A 16,918-nucleotide genomic window follows, 5' to 3' on the forward strand; every position below is an offset into this window, starting at 1 on the left:
TATTCACTGTGAGTATTTAATAATATTAGGTGCAAGTCTGAGCTTTTATTTTGAGGCTGTTTTATGTTCAATAATGTGTCAGCAAGGAACATTACATTCCACAGGTGACAATAAAAAGACCCTGGCATCTTCATTTCTTGCTTTCCAAACCAACCAAAATGTCACCCTCTTCTAAGAATCCTTTACCAGTGTGTTAAAGAAAACAGAACAAACTGTGCAAACAATTTAGGATACACGGGAAGAACACATGTCCTGGTAAATCTTGCTGTCATCATATTATCCCCAGTGCTTAACAACCCAACATTGCCATGTGTTAACTCTATAGTATTTGGGAATTGCTTTTGCTTAGAAAAACAGTGAAATATCTTTTATGTTTTAGGAGTTTTTCAAACACTAATACGAGGTGTGGCAGAAAAGTAATGAGACTGGCAACACTGCAAGCGATCTGGCAACGCTGCGCTGTTGTCCTTGATAGAGCACGTGTATCAGTCCCCTCCTATAGCTCAGTGCGAGTTTCAACCCCTTCCGTTAACTACGTGATTTTTGTGACTGCTATTAGCGAAGTTGTGTTTTTGGTTGTGCGTCACGCAAAATGGAACAGCGGAATTTGGAGCAACGTTGTGCCATTAAACGGCAAGTGTGACGTTTGAAAAGTTAAAACAGGCCTATGGGGAACATTCTTTATCCCGAGGTCAAGTTTTTCGCTGGCACAAATCATTTTTGGAAGCCAGAAAACACGTTGAAGATGAACACCATTCAGGGAGGCCTTCAACTTCGAAAACCAATGAAAACATCGAACGTGTGAACACTCTTGTGAGATCAGACCGTCGTTTAACATTAAGAATGTTGAGTGAACAATTAAATTTGAAAAGATTTACCGTTCATCAAATTTTGACTGAACATTTGCACATGTAAAAGGTCTGTGCCAAAATGGTGCAAAAAAACTGCCCTCTCCATTACAGAATTTTTGACCTCAAAAGGCATTCCTGTGGTTCCCCAGCCCCCTTATTCACCTGACCTCAGTCTGTGTGACTTTTTCCTAAACTGAAAAATGTCCTCAAAGGACGTCATTTCGGGAGTTTAGAAAACATCCAAAAGAGTGTAACGGACATGCTGAAGACCATACCGGTTGAAGACTTCCAGCGCTGCTACCAACAGTGGGAACAACGTCTCCATCGGTGTGTAGCTGCCCAAGTGAACTACTTTGAAGGGGATAACATTGATGTTTGAAAAAAATAACAACTTTGGTAAATAAAAAAATCAGTCTTATTACTTTTCTGCCACACCTCGTAGGCTGCTATTAACAGAATGTCACCTGTTTAGGCAAGACACAGAAGCGCTACACTGCATCCTCACTCACGAAGTATGCATCTGTCTCCCAATAAAGGCACAACATGTCCTCAAATGATCCAAGAAGTGATGCCTCCTGGAACTGTGGGCCCTACCTTTACCATCCTTTAAAATAATATGTTCCACTGTCTCTCTAAAGACCTAAAATCTCTCCTACAATAACACTGTATATGCCAGATGCCTGCACGTTTTAGACTCACATGCTAGGTTCTCTCTTGCAAAGCTTTAATATAACACTTCTAACAGCAGCTAATGGCTGTCGATTCCACATTTTGTTGTATAACTGATATTTTCCAAAGTGTTCTTACACCATCCCCACTTTCATGACTTCCATGGGAAGCTTCTTCAGTCTCAAAGTCCAGCTGCAACTTCTCCACTACCGTTCGAGTGTCACAGTTCCCCACACAATTTTTGACACTTCAATTTCATCAGCTTTTGATGCTGCAGTTTGTTTAATATAGTACTCTTTGTGAAAGTCATTCTGCAAAGACAAACTTTAAGACAGACAAGCCAGGACCACTAAGCTGTACGCTTTTATTATAAAAAAAATCCTGACATCAAATTCATTTTAACTGCAGGTTGAATAACCTCCGAAAACACACAAGAATCCTTGTCATCTTAAACAATGACAATGATGCTTGGTCACTTTCAGGGGGCGAACTTAAATAGTATAAAGAGGCGGTGGGCTACGTCAGAGACAGAACCAAATTGCTGAATATACATGGAAAGATGTGGGTAGGGAACGGTGAGCTCAAACCAGGCTGCTGGGTCCTCGTTACCTCAACCGTGTGCTTAGACACGCACGTTGAGCGAATGCAGCCCCCACAAACGCTGCCATCTTCACTTGAGTGGGTGGCGCTGATTTGACATTTCTTGGTTTGTGAAGCAATTTGCAATAATACATTCATGAAATGCAAATTCAAGTTCCGCTTAGAAAAACATCAGGACACTTTGCACTTTTTATAAATGAAAGGAACTGAGAAAAGCAAAGGGCTCAGAGTCTGCTGCTCTGTGAGGGACATCTGCTATTCTGGCACCCAAACTACCTTCTAGATTATAAGGAAGGTATCTGCTTCTGTGGCATATCAAAACGTATAACATGAACCTCAGAGAAGGTAGGAGTGGTAGATGGAGAGGTCTCATGCATAGAGAAACAATTGATGCCAGTGATGTACAATTTAGTCAGTCTAAATTAAATACAAAGTTAGAGTAGTTAGTACTACTACTACTACTACTTCACAGGCCAGAGACTTGTGCAACTCTACGTGATGAAGCACCAAGCCGGGAATGGAGGCCATGAGCTTTGTGATGAAAAATTTCCCACACCCTAAAGACAACAATGTTATGATTAACTGGCGACTCTAATCCAGCTTAGTAGGAGTGTGTTAATGTATCCTGCAATTGACTGGCACGTACTTTTATGGTTGGCCCTGAATGCCATCAGGATATACAGTAGAAGTCAAGCTTTTGACATGTGTGCAAAGGTACAATGCAATTCAGACTTGAATGTCTCCTCAGATAATTGACAAAAACACAATAAAAATAAGTAAAAAGAACTCTTTGAAGTAATAATCATTACAAATGACTGAACAGTAGCTGGTCCTTGGAAAGGGCAGGTTGGACAATGGGTGGATAGTTATAACCTCTAGTTTCCTTAGACATTAAGAGTAAGAAGTCTGAGGAGTAGGAATTCAGTTGTCTACTTTTCCCAAGGGACAACATTCTCATACATGGAGATTAAACGATTCATTTCTTTTATTTTTTTTTTAAATTTGATTTCTTTTATTTTTTTTTTTTAAAGCATACAGTATAGGATTGAAGGTGTCAGATCTATAGCCATATCAATTTCAGGTTGGTTTTGTGACTTTTATGCAATGCTAGGTAACAGATGTCATGGTAGGTTCCCGATTAGGAATTGGGAAGGCAAAACTGTTCCATTTACTAAAAATCATACATGCAAATTAAGGCAGGAAGATTCCTCTGCCAGACGCTACTGAATTATTTCATATATGTGTGCAGTTTGAAAAATTCCACACTCACATTTTCAGTTCCTAGACCCCACACATATACAGATAAACTTGATTATCTAAAGCCCCTCTTACATCTTCACATCAGTTTACTTTGACACTTCTACTTTATTGTCTTATACATTAACCCAAAATTGCTGCTCAGTAAGACAGACTGCACAAAAGTGTGTAACAACCATGCTGACTGAGCACTTGAACGAAGCGAGGAGCAGCAGAGCAGCTTCCTCTTCCCCTTTTCTATTTTGGGTACAGTCCAGCCTGTCACTGCAGCCCCTTAATAACACAGGCCCAGCCTTGTCACTGTTCCTGTTTTACTTTACCAGTCTAGGAGCTTCAAGACTGAACAGGATGGCCTACAGATAAAACTTTTGTAGACTGATGCTGAAAAACATGGCCTGATAATCAATAGTTATTTCAGCAGATATACCCCATATATACACAAAAAGATCATTTCAAGTGAAACAAGAGAAATGAATTTACAATAGACTAAAGAAGCTGCATGTGCAAGGTGCTCACAACCAGGACACATTCTGCAGCAAGATGCACTGAAAAACAAGAACTTGCATATATACTACGTTTGCATTTTTCTTTTATATGAGCAACCACCCTGTGAGGGTTTGTATCCTACGTTTAGTTGTTTTTGGCAAACATCGGCAGATCATAGACTGCAGGACTGAGCACCTACTGGCAACAGACATTTCTTAGGAAGCAATGCCTCGCTACTCCCTTCTCATCTGAGAGGGGCTCCCCATCTCGCTTCTCCAGAGGATCACCTAAATGGCCAAGGTCCACCAGGTTCTGTATAAAAAAATTTTATTACATTGGAGTTTCTGTCTGGGTTATCCAGCATCTTCTGTCTGATGTGTGTAGCTCAATGACCCACCTTGCTGAAAAGGGAGCATGAACAAATAGAGGAAATCAAGCTCAGAAATATACAAGAGGCAAAGCAATGATAGGGAGGGGTCTGCCACTTTTCCGGCCTCTAACAAAAACCATAAAAGCTCAATATATTAAGTATCTGCGGTGCCACCCCAAATGCACCAATATGTCTCACGGGGGAACACTTCAGTAAAAAAAATGCAAATCAGTAAGCATGTCTTATCAACAAGTACCTTGTAGCCAAAGCTTCCTCTTCAAAGAAAGCCAAAAGAAGCCAATAGTGGGGCTGGAGGTGGGGCATAACGATGAGGCAGTAAGAAAATGAGAGACTCAGTGCACTGAAAATCACTCTTCAGTTTGCATGCCTAAATTTCACTTCTTCTTATAAAACAGGAAGTGGGCTGGGTCAAGATGCTTACTACTGTCAGCATCAATCAAGCTCAAAGAAGATACAACCTTTCATTGTGTGTACGTGAAGGACGACAAATAAGCACCCAAACAAAACACACTGGTGCTGGTACCATAAGGTTACCTTCTAGCCACTGCCAAGTTTCATATGAACTACAGAGTAGTATCTACCCTGTTCTGTAGCTGTAACAATGTCGCACAGTTGGAAGTCGCGTTCTTTGAAGCAAAAAAAAAAAAAAAAAAGATAAGATTCATAGGGTGAAATAAGCTACAACAGAAACTTCCCCAAATGTGTGTGCGTCTCTGCTTGCTCACTGCACTTCCGGACTGCAACAGCCTAAAAAGGGCCTTAGCATCAAACTGTTCTTGCTGAATATCTCTGTTACACATTAATAATGCTCCTCTCATACATTATTTTCTTATTGTACAATCTCAAAGAGTATAAACAATTACAAAACAAATAAATAGAAGCTTGTGTTTTCAACATCTATATATAATCTCACGATTTGAACATCCATATATAATCCCACAGTTCAAGCAAATGTGAGAGGAAAGTGAGCAAAATCAACAAAGTCTGTCATTTTATTAATCATAATCCTTACCCCCTCAAGACTCTGCATCACAATAAATAATCCAACAACAAAGGCCCAAGCCACATTTGCTTGGCTGCAATTCAACCCAGCATGTGCACAAATTAAAAATATACCAATTAGCATCAAACTATCCTGACGTGAGAAATAAAAATATCTATCTTTCAACTCTTAGAGAGAAGCAAAGGTCGAGTTAAGCACTAGGGTGTCCATGTAATGCACATATAGCTTACATTCATTGGACACCATAATATTCAGTTAATTCAGGACTTACCTTGACATTGAAATCCCTGCTTCCCAAAGCCCCTGTGGAGAGGAAAGAGCGAGAGACAGGCTCAGTTGTCTCAAAACAGTATAGACAAACATGACAGAGCAGCTAAGACAGAAGGTGCAGGTGTCTTCTTCATCAAAGAAGACACCTGATAGTCCCTGTCTTACATACAACTGTGTGTTTGCTTTGGTTTATCACAGGAGACTTCACATGGATGGTCTAATTTCCCTTCATTAAGCATTTGGTTTATGTTTTTATGCAAGATGATGACAAAATTGATACATTCATTGTGGGTTAATTTTTTTTTTTTACTGTGTATTCCTAACGTGCCCACATACCCCATCTAATATTTACACATAAAGACACCCCATTACCGCCATTCATATAATGCTGTGTGTTTCAAGCACAACCTTAACTTCCCTTTACAAATAAACACTTTGCATCTTGTTATTCTCTAAGCACATCATGAAGATGCATGCTTTTAATGGCGCTTTATCAAATAAAGACAGACTGATTGATTGATAGACGCAGAAGCCCCATCCTCACAGTATGCACCAAAACTGCGCGCGCGCGCACACACACACACACTCACTCACTCGCGCATACACACACACACACACACACTTGTAGCCTCATCCTGCACACACAAACATAAACCTTCTTTCTGCTACCACCTCTTACAAAATAAGATGCACACTCTATTGCAGTGGTGTGTTTCTGTACCAATGGAATATCGACATTTGTATTTAAATTTTCAAACTTAACTCGGCCAATACTTCAAAGCAGATAAGGTCTGACAAACGGTCCGCTTGTTAAAAAACGCACGAGAGTTGATACCCTTGTGGGGACATTTGCTCTGAGACTCTTTGCAGGTTGATGACAATGGATGTTTACTCTGCCCCATCCCTCTCTGACACGCACAGCCTCCATTTCACACAACGTGCTGGAGTCACAGTGCCCCCATCTATCAAACACACTGTCTTCCATCATTTGCAAAGCAGCCAGCCCCCCAAGCTCCCCCGCGACCAGCTCACCAAATGAAGTCGGTGCAGTGGCTGCAGAAGGTGGGCTGTTTGAAGAAGCGCGCGATGAACTTGTGATTTTTCACTTCATGGACGTTTTTCTGCCTCAGCGCTCCTTTCCTAGCGAAGCGGACATTATTTTCTTGGTCGTCGCTGCTTGCCTGCATCGTATCAGCCATGTTTAACACGGAAGTGTCAATAAACAACTTGTTGTAGCGCAGATGAGAAGGCTCTGCGCCACTCTCCTCGCGCTGCGCTGCTCTGAGCCACTTGCATCCCGGTCTGACGTGTGATGCTGGAAGCCCCGCCCACAAGCGTTGGTTCCACCTCGTTCACGCCTCTTCGCGCGACTTTACCCGCCCCTTGAGCCGTACATTCTGTCTTTCCTTCTACCTTACGGACCCGATGCGGCCCCATTTTTGTCCACCTTCTCGCACTCGGCCCAACCCCTGCTTCTGCTAGGCAGGATTTTTTCCTCCCCTAAAATTAGAGAGCCTACCCTAACAAGCAGATCCCTCCTTTCGCCCCCCTCACCACAACACACGAGCGCGCTCTCACACACATCGACACTCACACCCGACTGCGCTGCTATTTCTGTCCCATTCATTCCTATTATGTAACACATTTTACTCCGCAGATGTGATTTTGATTTTATGAATAAGCTGTGATTTTCTGGAATTTCATTTCTTGTGATCGCTGTTCAGATGCGCCCTCCGCCCCCATGCTTAATGAAAGTGCGGCAGCAGGATTATTGTATTGTCACTACACAACTAACACATCACTGCCTGTATGCTTGTTGCATTACTGACATGTCATTCGCTTCATTCTTCGTGCATCACTGATACCCCGTTGTCTGTACCATCACTGAAGCACTGGCATAGCGCTGTCTACACCTTTACTGTATCGCTATGGTCTGCAACCCCACTATATAACCGACCACCGTGTTCCCCCTATCACCACTGCAATACATACTCCCCACTGTTTGTATCTCTCTATATCATTTAGGTACCTAAGCTCTATCACTTACATCCGTCTGTGCATATCCCACTGTTTCATTCACACCACACTGTAGGGACCCTTACTTAACCACTGCAGATAAAGAATCTGTATCTTACTGTATCACTACGATGTCTCTCACACCTCATTGTCTGTATCTTTTCTATATCACGGACATATTAATCTTTGTATCCTTCTGTATCACCAACAGGCCATTGTGTCTCTGGAACCTCACTCTCTGTATCCCCAATGTATTATTAAACTCTCCACCACTTAAGTCTGTCATTTTAGTGATATCTCACTATTCGTATCTCCGTGTACCTCTGAAACCCCACTTCCTGTGCACCCAGTTATTAACCAACTTAGCATGCCCCACTATCTCCTTTTCCTGCAGTACTGGTTTACAGGTTTATAGTTGTTCTCATGTGTAGAGCAGAGTGAAATTCTTACTTGCATATGCTAATTAACATACATCACTAGTCTCTGATGCCATGATTAAGTAACACATTACTGTCTGTATCTTCATTATATGATTGACAGGCCAGACTATGAATCTTCACTACTATGTTCCAGTGTGCTTTTGATACTCCACCACTCTCTGTCCTCACTGTCTCACTAATTCAGGATTCTCTTTATCTTCATGGCATCATTGACAGATCAATGTCCATATCCTGAATGCATTTTCACAATCTATTCTTTGCACTTTGACTACATCCCTGTTACATTACTCTCTACACCCTCACTCTGTCATTGAGACCTCACTGTGTCTTTCCCGTCACTGCAGCTCATTGATGTCACCTATACTGCCCTCCCCATAATTTACCTTCCCCCACCCAAACACACACCACCTCTGCCCTCCTCACTGTGTCGATAACGCAAAACTGCATCCTCAGGATATCATTGACATGGCACTACGTTCACTGCATCTTTCACCCACCAATGTCCTTGTGATCTGTGACACAGTAACATCTCCTCAGTGTGTCCTCACATCATCCCATACCCACCATTCCCTCCATGTTCACGGCATCATCTCACACTCCAGTGGTTTTATCCTCCTAGCATCCATGAATAAAGAATACAAAATAGAAAGCAGCCCCTAGTGGCCAAGGCCCATAGTGCAGTCTTCTGGGGAGCCTAATTCACCGCTCTGTCGGTTAGAATTAATGATGCGCATTTGGCACGCAGCCAGCTCAGCAGAGAAAGAAAATTCTTTCTTTACTGGGAGTCATTAAAACCTTCTGAAATGCAATATGTTACATAAGAAAACTGCATGGAGGTGCCAGTGCTGAGGTTTAACTTCTTCTCTCAATCCAAGAGGGGATCCACAAGATTCAGGAGTAGGTGGTTCCCATTTTTATTTAGAGTGCTGCTGCGTCTTCCTCAGCTCTAACAGACACAAGTAGGCGTAAGTGAGAATCTGTTCCTTTAATCTTGTGCCTGTGTTGAAGAGCCCCTTCCTCTTCCCCACATGCATGTAACTGTGCTCCAGAGCCCAGGCCAAATCTTACCAACTTCAAGTTGCTCGTTAGGTACAAATCCCAACTAAAGACAACGGTCGGGTTAAATGTTGCAACTCTACAATCAAACCTACATAGAAGCTGCCTACTCCAAGTCAAAAGCTTCCTCTCCTCAGTTGTCCCCTCATTCATAACAGATAGATAGATAGATAGATAGATAGATAGATAGATAGATAGATAGATAGATAGATAGATAGATAGATAGATAGATAGAAAAGGGACTGTATAACAGATAGATAGATAGATAGATAGATAGATAGATAGATAGATAGATAGATAGAAAAGGGACTGTATAACAGATAGATAGATAGATAGATAGATAGATAGATAGATAGATAGATAGATAGGGAAGTGTATAACAGATAGATAGATAGATAGATAGATAGATAGATAGATAGATAGATAGATAGATAGATAGATAGATAGAGGATAGATAATAGATAGATTGATAGATAGATAGATAGATAGATAGATAGATAGATAGATAGATATAAAAGGCACTGTATAAGAGATAGATAGATAGATAAGGGACTGTATAACAGATAGATAGATAGATAAATAGACAGATAGATAGATAGATATAAAAGGCACTGTATAATAGATAGATAAGGGACTGTATAACAGATAGATAGATAGATAGATAGATAGATAGATAGATAGATAGATAGATAGATAGATAGATAGATAGATATAACTTTATTTGTCCCTAGGGGGTGATCTGGTATACCACTAGGTTAGAAGTCAAAGGAGTTTAAGATTGTAGCCCCCCCCCCTTCCCAAAGACATGTATTTGCACGCAGTGGCAAAACCCACAGAAAAACAGTCTACTTTGTTTATTTTACATTTTTATTTAAAAAAAAAAACACTTTTATTTTGTCATTAGAAAACACTGCCAATCAAACCATTTCCTTTGCAACAAGCCTGCCGGACCACTGCGCTGTATACAGTGACCTCTTGTGGTAAAACAAAAAACTGCACAAACCAGAAAGTCGTTAAATACATTAATAAGAAGTGATATCTTGTACCATAGCATTGCCAGCTGCCTCACCAACTAACTTACTGCATTGGCTTGTGAATGAAGCCCAGTTGAGATACCAGTCTCCAGCCTGGTCTGATCTTCTTCATAAAAAGTTGGGGTCTACACCCAATGGGTCACCATCTGGAATTCCTGCTCAGGTACTGACTACCTGTGTGACCCTTATCACACGTGAGGCTCTTGGCTAAAAGCTTTAACATAAACGATTTTCCCTGCCTGGTCACCCTCTCCTCATCACCCCTTCTTCTGCCGTTCAGGGATGGTTCTGCAGACAGACACTTCATATCCCAATTCAGCCACTTGCTTCCCTTATACCCTTGAGCCATACTTTACACTCCGAGCCAGCTGATCAGATTTTTTTTGTTGTTTTTTTATTGGAACGATCAGAGGAAATGAAGTGGGCTGAGGCCCCCAGGCTGGGAGAAGCAAAGCCCCCGCTTGTGAACACTACTGGCTGCGTGGGCGCTGCATATCAGGCCCTGTCTCCATGGCAACCTCAGCAAGGCTTTAGTGGGAGAATGTCGGCATGGATACTCCAGTGATGCTGTTCTCTCAGTCCCTCAGCATCCGTTCACCGAAAAAAAGAAAGCCAAAGTGCCCAAGACATGGTATTACTTGCCCTGCTAAAACTGAAAAGTGTCAAATCAGTTTACTGCAAGGAAGGTTAGAGGTGTCAATCACTTCTGAAGACCTAAAGGTGCCAGTCACTAAGGTTCAGTCCACATGTTGAAGAGTTTTTGGCTGAATGCCTACACTTACGGTCTATGTGTACCCCGAGTATAGTGAGGCAACTGGTCAGTTCAGTGCTAGTAAGCACATGCAGCTTACATTCTGAATAAAGTGTGTCTTCACCCTCAGGTATGGCACAACAAACCCATGAAGTCAGTGAGGACACAAGATAACAAAAGGGCACCTAAGGTCAGTCCTGCCTAGCATGAAAAGGCTGCCCCCATGGAAGAACAAAAAAGATCAGATTCATGGCCAGACTTCACCATGTTTTTGTGCTCAGAAAGTGAGTCTTGGTGTGGATATCTCTCCCAGCACCCTTTATGTTTCACACTGGTTAGTTTTAGGTGTTGTTTCATGTAATCATTGCCCTCGTTTCTGTTAGTTTGACCAGGTGTGTGATGGCTAAGAGGATGGCACTGGTGCAGGAGAGCTGATGTGGCCTTCAAAGATCACTTTTTTCTGCATTCCGATGGCTAAGGAAGAGTAAGTGGCAACTCTCTGATGTAATGACCTCACTTCATGTAGAGACGGGTCTTCTTGTCTCCTAAGAGCAGCCTGTGAAAAGTATGAGAGAAAAAAAGACAGAATTGGCTAAGCGTCTGCAGTCATCACAATTACTGAAGCAGAAGGGCACACCATGGGCATTGCTGGGCATTTAGAGTTTTGTGAGCCTTAGAGGATTCATTCCATTTTACACATCCCGACTCTTACTTACCTGAGCACAGCGGCAGCAACAAGAGCTCCAGCTATCGGGCCCACCCAGTAGATCCACTGATAGTTCCAGTAGCCGCTAACGACTGCAGGCCCAAATGCCCTAGCTGGGTTCATGCATACGCCAGATAGGTCAGCTCTGTGAATGAATAAAAGCCACATCAGAAACAAGCTGGCACAATCTGCCTCATCATGGGCAAGACTTTACACAAGAATCATATTAAGGCAGTAGGATCTTTCTGTGAGATGTTGTAAAACTTGTACTTTGGTGGGCTCAGCTGGTTGGTGCTAAAGCAGTTGATGAGTGAAATGGTGCTGTGCCAGTTTGACTGAGTGTTGTTAGGCAGTCTGGTTTGGTATATTTAGAGGATGGCATGATGCTCCAGTAAAGAATGGATATGTTGGCATACTAGTATTTAGAAAAAGGTCTGACACTAATACATTCAACATTAATTTATTAGGTAAAAAATGAGCTGGTACACTGGCTCTCACTCTGGCATTTATTGTGTAGGCTGGCACACTTGCAATTCAGGAGTAATCTGGAACTCCAGTATTTGGTAAGTGGGTTGGCATTCTAAAAGATAGGGGGCTGGCAATCCAGTTAGTTGGTGAGACAGCTGGTAAGTCAGCATGGTATTCTGGTATTTAGTCAGAGGCCTGGCATACTGCCAGCTCAAAAAAGTGAGTTGCCATTCAATTTGTTAATTAATGAGGTAAGAGAGTGTTGAGAGGCTGGCATTCTAGGGGAATATCATTTTCCGGGATGCACTTTCATAAAACAAGGTCTTGGCTTTATCTGTCATGTACCTGTAGATGAGGGGACACTAAATGCAATGCCACTCTGGCTATTTGGAACTGGGTGCCATGTGGGCCATTAGTGAACTTCCTGCTTTACAGTAAAGTCATTTTCACTTCTGTGTTAGAAATACCATTCATTTCTTTTTTTTATAAATAATTGGGTGAAGTATTTATTTATTTCATTTGCTATTTGATGCTTATTTTCTATGATTGTGTCCTTGTGCAACTTTGAGGACTCTTAAATTCTCCTTTGCTGTTTTTATTTTTCAGTGGCATAATACTTGAAAAATATGTTGCTGTTTGTTTTGGCTTTCATTACTGCTGCTTTTATCAGCTCCATTTATAATCTTACAAGGGTTTTTTATTCCTATTTGCAAGTTCAGAAATTTCCTCTAGGCTGGAAAATTTTTGCTCATTTAAATTTTCCAGTACAGTGATCTTTCATATTTACACTTTTAATAATGTAGGATATTCTTCTATTTCAGGGATTTCCTTCATGCTTTCATTTGTTTTTGGAATATATTCTAAAATTGTATCTTCTTCTGCTGTGATATTTTGTGCCTGAATTCTGCTTTTGATATTGTGTTACACCTTCTCCTCCCCTAACTTATGGGAAGGGAAAAGTATAATGTAATAGCAATGCTGCATCATAGCTACACAGTCCTGGCTTCAAATCCCAGTGACTGACAATATGGAAAATTTTCTGGGTAGCAAAATTTCCCCCTCCATACCAAAGACCTGTGTGTTAAACTAGCCCAGTGCGTCCAGGATAGGCTCCAGCCTGTGTGACCCAGAACTAGATACATGGGTAAACATGATGGATTGATAATATAATATAATATAATATAATATAATATAATATAATATAATATAATATAATATAATATAATGATGGCACCCTGATGTAGTGGAAGTGGTGCTGCCATGCAATAAGGAAGACAGGGTTTATGTCCCAGATGCTCCCATTGTGGAGTCGGCATGTTCTCCATGTGCCCATGTGGTTTTCCTCCAGGTGCTCCAGTTTCCTACCACAGATAAGCAGGTTAGGTAAAGTGGCCCTGCTAAATGGCCTCAGCTGCTTGTGTGTTAGGAAAATGGATGGATGGATGGATGGATCATATAATGTAATATATACTTAAAGCTACATGTCCCTGATTGACTCACTGACTGATTGGAAAACACATCTTTCGAAATTCCTTTGAATTTTCCATTACCATATTCTGCAATGTGTAATTAAAAACTGATCACATAGCCAGTGTGCTTTAAAAAAAATCAGACCCCTCATCATCTCTATCTGTTTGCATTGTTCTCACTTGATCCTGCATGTTTAACTGGGAGTTTAAAATTATCACTCCCATTCTTAAGCACTTCATTAGTATTCTGTAAATTTCTCTGTTCTTTATGTACTGTTATGATAACTATATTGTCTCTATTCCACAAGAAAACAAGAATACTACTAATATAATATAATATAATATAATATAACAGATCCATCCATTTTCAGAGTCACTTATCCGGAAGAGGGTTGCAGAGAAGCCGGAGCCTATCCCAGCAAGCATTGGCCGAAAGGCAGAAACAACCTCTGGATGGGGTACCATATAAAATGATATAATATCTACTATGTAGTGCCACACTAAAGTCTGTGTGTGTGTGTGTGTGTGTCCAGTCCCTCAGAGCAATCTGATTGGTCAGTTTGGCTTTGGTAATGTAATCGAATGAGGAAGTGCAAGTGTGAGACACAAAAGCAGGAGTAAAGGCATAGGAGGCACACAGGAAAGTATAAAAGTGGACAGGAGGTGAAAAAGGCTCCTCAAAATGACAAAGTCTAAGAAACAGGCTTTAGAGAAATGTGTTCAAGAGAAGAAGCTCCAGCCAAGAGAGATTCAGACACGCAAGGATACTGAGGACTAAAGGTACATGCAGGGCAAAAGATATCAGATTTTAAAATGAATGAAATTTAAGCTTTAAAAAGGCATCAGAAAAGGACTCTGCCATGACTAGCATTGTTTTCTGCACTGTTCCCTATATTGCTGGAACAGGCTCTGGTATCCTGCAACATTGTAGTGAAAAATTCCCCCCCACACACACCAAAAGCAACCCTTGCCTCACCCTGCTAAGATGTTCACAATGACGGTGCAGCCAACCAAAAAGGAAATCAGTGGACTCCGGCTCTTCTCATTGACTGCTCCCAGGCACACCACTATCACCAGAAAGCAGGTCATGAGGATCTCACACAGCAGGGCCCCAGCGACCTGCTCATTCACCTGGACCACCGAGAAGGCAGCGCCTGAGGCTTTCGTGAAGTGCTTCTTTGAGGTTAAGGCCTGTGGAAGCATAATATTTATAGAAGGATCTCAAAACATGTGCAGCAACCATACCAGAGTCATCCTACAGGTCCCCTGGTCTACCTTAGACAATGCAGCACCCATCAGCCCTCCCAGCATCTGGAACAGGACATATGGGAACACCATGACAACATCCAGGCCACCAACCAAGTAGACAGCTAGGGTTACCACGGGGTTAAAGTGTGCACCACTGTGGAGATAAGGGGTAGAGATGCGTTCAGTGCTTTGCTTTATTCCCTTAGGCCTACGCTACAACACAGCGAGCCCCTATCCTTTCTTGTTGGAGACCTGAAGGCAGAGAAGAAAAGTAAAAGAGTAGCCTACCTGATTTCCGCAAACACTCCCACCAAGACTGCAACAGCCAATCCATGGACCAGAGCCGGCTGCAGCCGTCCACCAGCTTCCACATTTTCAATGACAGACACACAGCCAACAAAAACAAAGAACAGAGTGCCAACAAACTCTGCCACACAAGGCTGCATGGACTTCTCATACAGGTTCCGCTTCTTTGGGGGGCATCCTGTCTGAGACACAGAGAGGCCAGGTGCGGGGATAAGCTCTACAACCATGTCAGCCATGCCGGCAGCAGCAGGTTCGGAGGGGAGGGGTGCATGTCTAGCAGAAGCCTGGCTTATATATGTGCAGAGACAGGCCAGCAGCACTGGACTTCACCCTCAGATATGAAGGGAGATTGCAGTAAGTTAATAAAGAGAGAGGGGAGTCCAAGGTGCTTCTGTGCATGGCCTTGTACTGGCATGCAGTAATTGCGGCACATGTGCCATTAGGTGGCCAGCCAACATATGGGTTTGAGTATTCAGATACAATATGTGTCTTTGCTTGCACGAGTTAGGTGTGTGTGTGTGTGTGCACACGCGTGCTTGTGTGCTTGTTGGTGTACGTTCATTTTTGTGATCTGCGTGTGTGAACTAGTGGATGCGAGTGTGCATGCATTTGTCAGCTCAGAAGTGATATCATGCTTCTTATCAAGAAGAAACAAGGTCTGAGTCAGCAAGCAGGGTTGGCACAACAACCTGCTGACTCAGGATTTGTGAAAAATACAAGTGGGCCACTTAAGACAATCAAGCAGACATATGGCTGATGAAGGACAGAAAACAGGTGCAGTGCATTGAACTCTGGCTTGTTCCCTTTTAAATGGCTTTGAGAATGCCAGGCAGCAGGAGGCCTACTACAAGAAGCTCCTCTTCATGGGATGTACACTACTCAGAGCTGTAAAAAAATGCTTGAAGGTTTGCCAACTATTGGGATGATGGGATGAGGAAGCAGGTAACCATTCATATAGCATGTACCCCAGTTGTGGGTAGCATACCTTATTAAGACATGATTCAGTACAGGGTCACCTCCACCACCACCATCACCATCATCATCATGACCTGCTGTATTATAGGACTCTAAGATTATTGTAAAGAGGATAAAGACACTATCAGTTAAACCTAACCCACTTTTGGGGCCCCATGTAAAAGACCACTCAAACATCCCACCTTCCTTACACAATGCAGATTTTCCAATCCAAATGCCTGTAGGTCCCATCAACCAGGTCTCCCGATAATCCCAAAGCGATTCTCAAGAGGCTCCTTTACCACAAACCTCTTGAATATTTTATTGATCTAACGAATTGGTACTACCTCACCTTATCTTTAAGAGATGGCTGACTCTTCCATTCCACCCTCCTGTTTAAGTTAACCACGTTATCAACAGACTAAAGACTTCTTTACCCCAACCTCCCAGTTACCTTAATTTCCCCCTACCCCATGTATTCTGATCAAGACAAGCTTGTCCTCAAGGATCTAAAACCATCTTAGTCATGTGAATACTCACCGGCACTCCACCTAGTCCAAACCTTAACACTGAAACAATTTTCACCTCCTCCTTGAGAGACTGCAGTCTCCTTCACTGTGATCTTCTTGCTCACTTGCAGAATGATTAGCACTCCACCTTAACTTCAAAAGACTACAGCAACATCCCCATCACCCCAAATGAATAACACTAGTCACTTGAACACCCTTCACAAATGAGTAGCACTCTCAAAAGACTGCAGATGCCTTCACAATAAATCTTTTCATCGTTTTATGACTCTAAACATTTATTAGAACTCAGTCTCTTCCTCAAGATACTGGATTTTCCATCAGCCCAACATCTTGTGGAATCCATCCTCTTTCTCATCACACAGGAAAATTCTTTACCACAACCCTCCTTGATCATCTACACCACTTAAAGAATT

At 42.1% G+C, this 16,918-nt stretch overlaps 2 protein-coding genes across 3 annotated transcripts in view; both read right to left on the reverse strand.

Annotated features, from left to right (window-relative positions):
* prkcba (protein kinase C, beta a) overlaps positions 1–6,831 on the reverse strand; it is a 101,259-nt gene extending 94,428 nt beyond the window's left edge. Inside the window, exons 1-2 of one of the 2 annotated variants that reach the window (XM_039775251.1) lie at positions 6,560–6,831; positions 5,529–5,560 (exon numbers count right to left, since the gene is read on the reverse strand). In XM_039775251.1, the coding sequence (XP_039631185.1) occupies positions 5,529–5,560; positions 6,560–6,726 (199 nt within the window). In that variant the 5' untranslated portion in view covers positions 6,727–6,831. The remainder of the gene's footprint in view (positions 1–5,528; positions 5,561–6,559) is intronic. The other variant, XM_039775250.1, reaches the window with a different exon arrangement.
* A 3,113-nt stretch (positions 6,832–9,944) lies between these two features.
* LOC120543339 (aquaporin-8-like) lies at positions 9,945–15,257 on the reverse strand. Its single transcript, XM_039776376.1, has 5 exons — positions 15,004–15,257; positions 14,743–14,869; positions 14,444–14,658; positions 11,541–11,675; positions 9,945–11,380 (listed from the first exon to the last, which is right to left on the reverse strand). Exons 1-5 carry the CDS (start codon positions 15,255–15,257, stop codon positions 11,338–11,340), a joined length of 774 nt encoding a protein of 257 aa, XP_039632310.1. The 3' UTR covers positions 9,945–11,337.
* Positions 15,258–16,918: the final 1,661 nt, after the last annotated feature.

The sequence above is a fragment of the Polypterus senegalus genome, chromosome 13 (genome assembly GCF_016835505.1).
Source record: "Polypterus senegalus isolate Bchr_013 chromosome 13, ASM1683550v1, whole genome shotgun sequence".
NCBI lineage: Eukaryota > Metazoa > Chordata > Cladistia > Polypteriformes > Polypteridae > Polypterus > Polypterus senegalus.

Excerpts from the sequence above, each read along its gene's own strand:
- LOC120543339 (XM_039776376.1), bottom strand. The coding sequence starts at position 15,257 with ATGGCTGACATGGTTGTAGAGCTTATCCCCGCACCTGGCCTCTCTGTG. Across the intron at positions 14,870-15,003 it reads GGAGTGTTTGCGGAAATCAG|TGGTGCACACTTTAACCCCG; the intron begins GTAGGCTACTCT and ends TTATCTCCACAG. Across the intron at positions 11,676-14,443 it reads ATTGTGAACATCTTAGCAGG|AGCTGACCTATCTGGCGTAT; the intron begins GTGAGGCAAGGG and ends ATTCATTCACAG.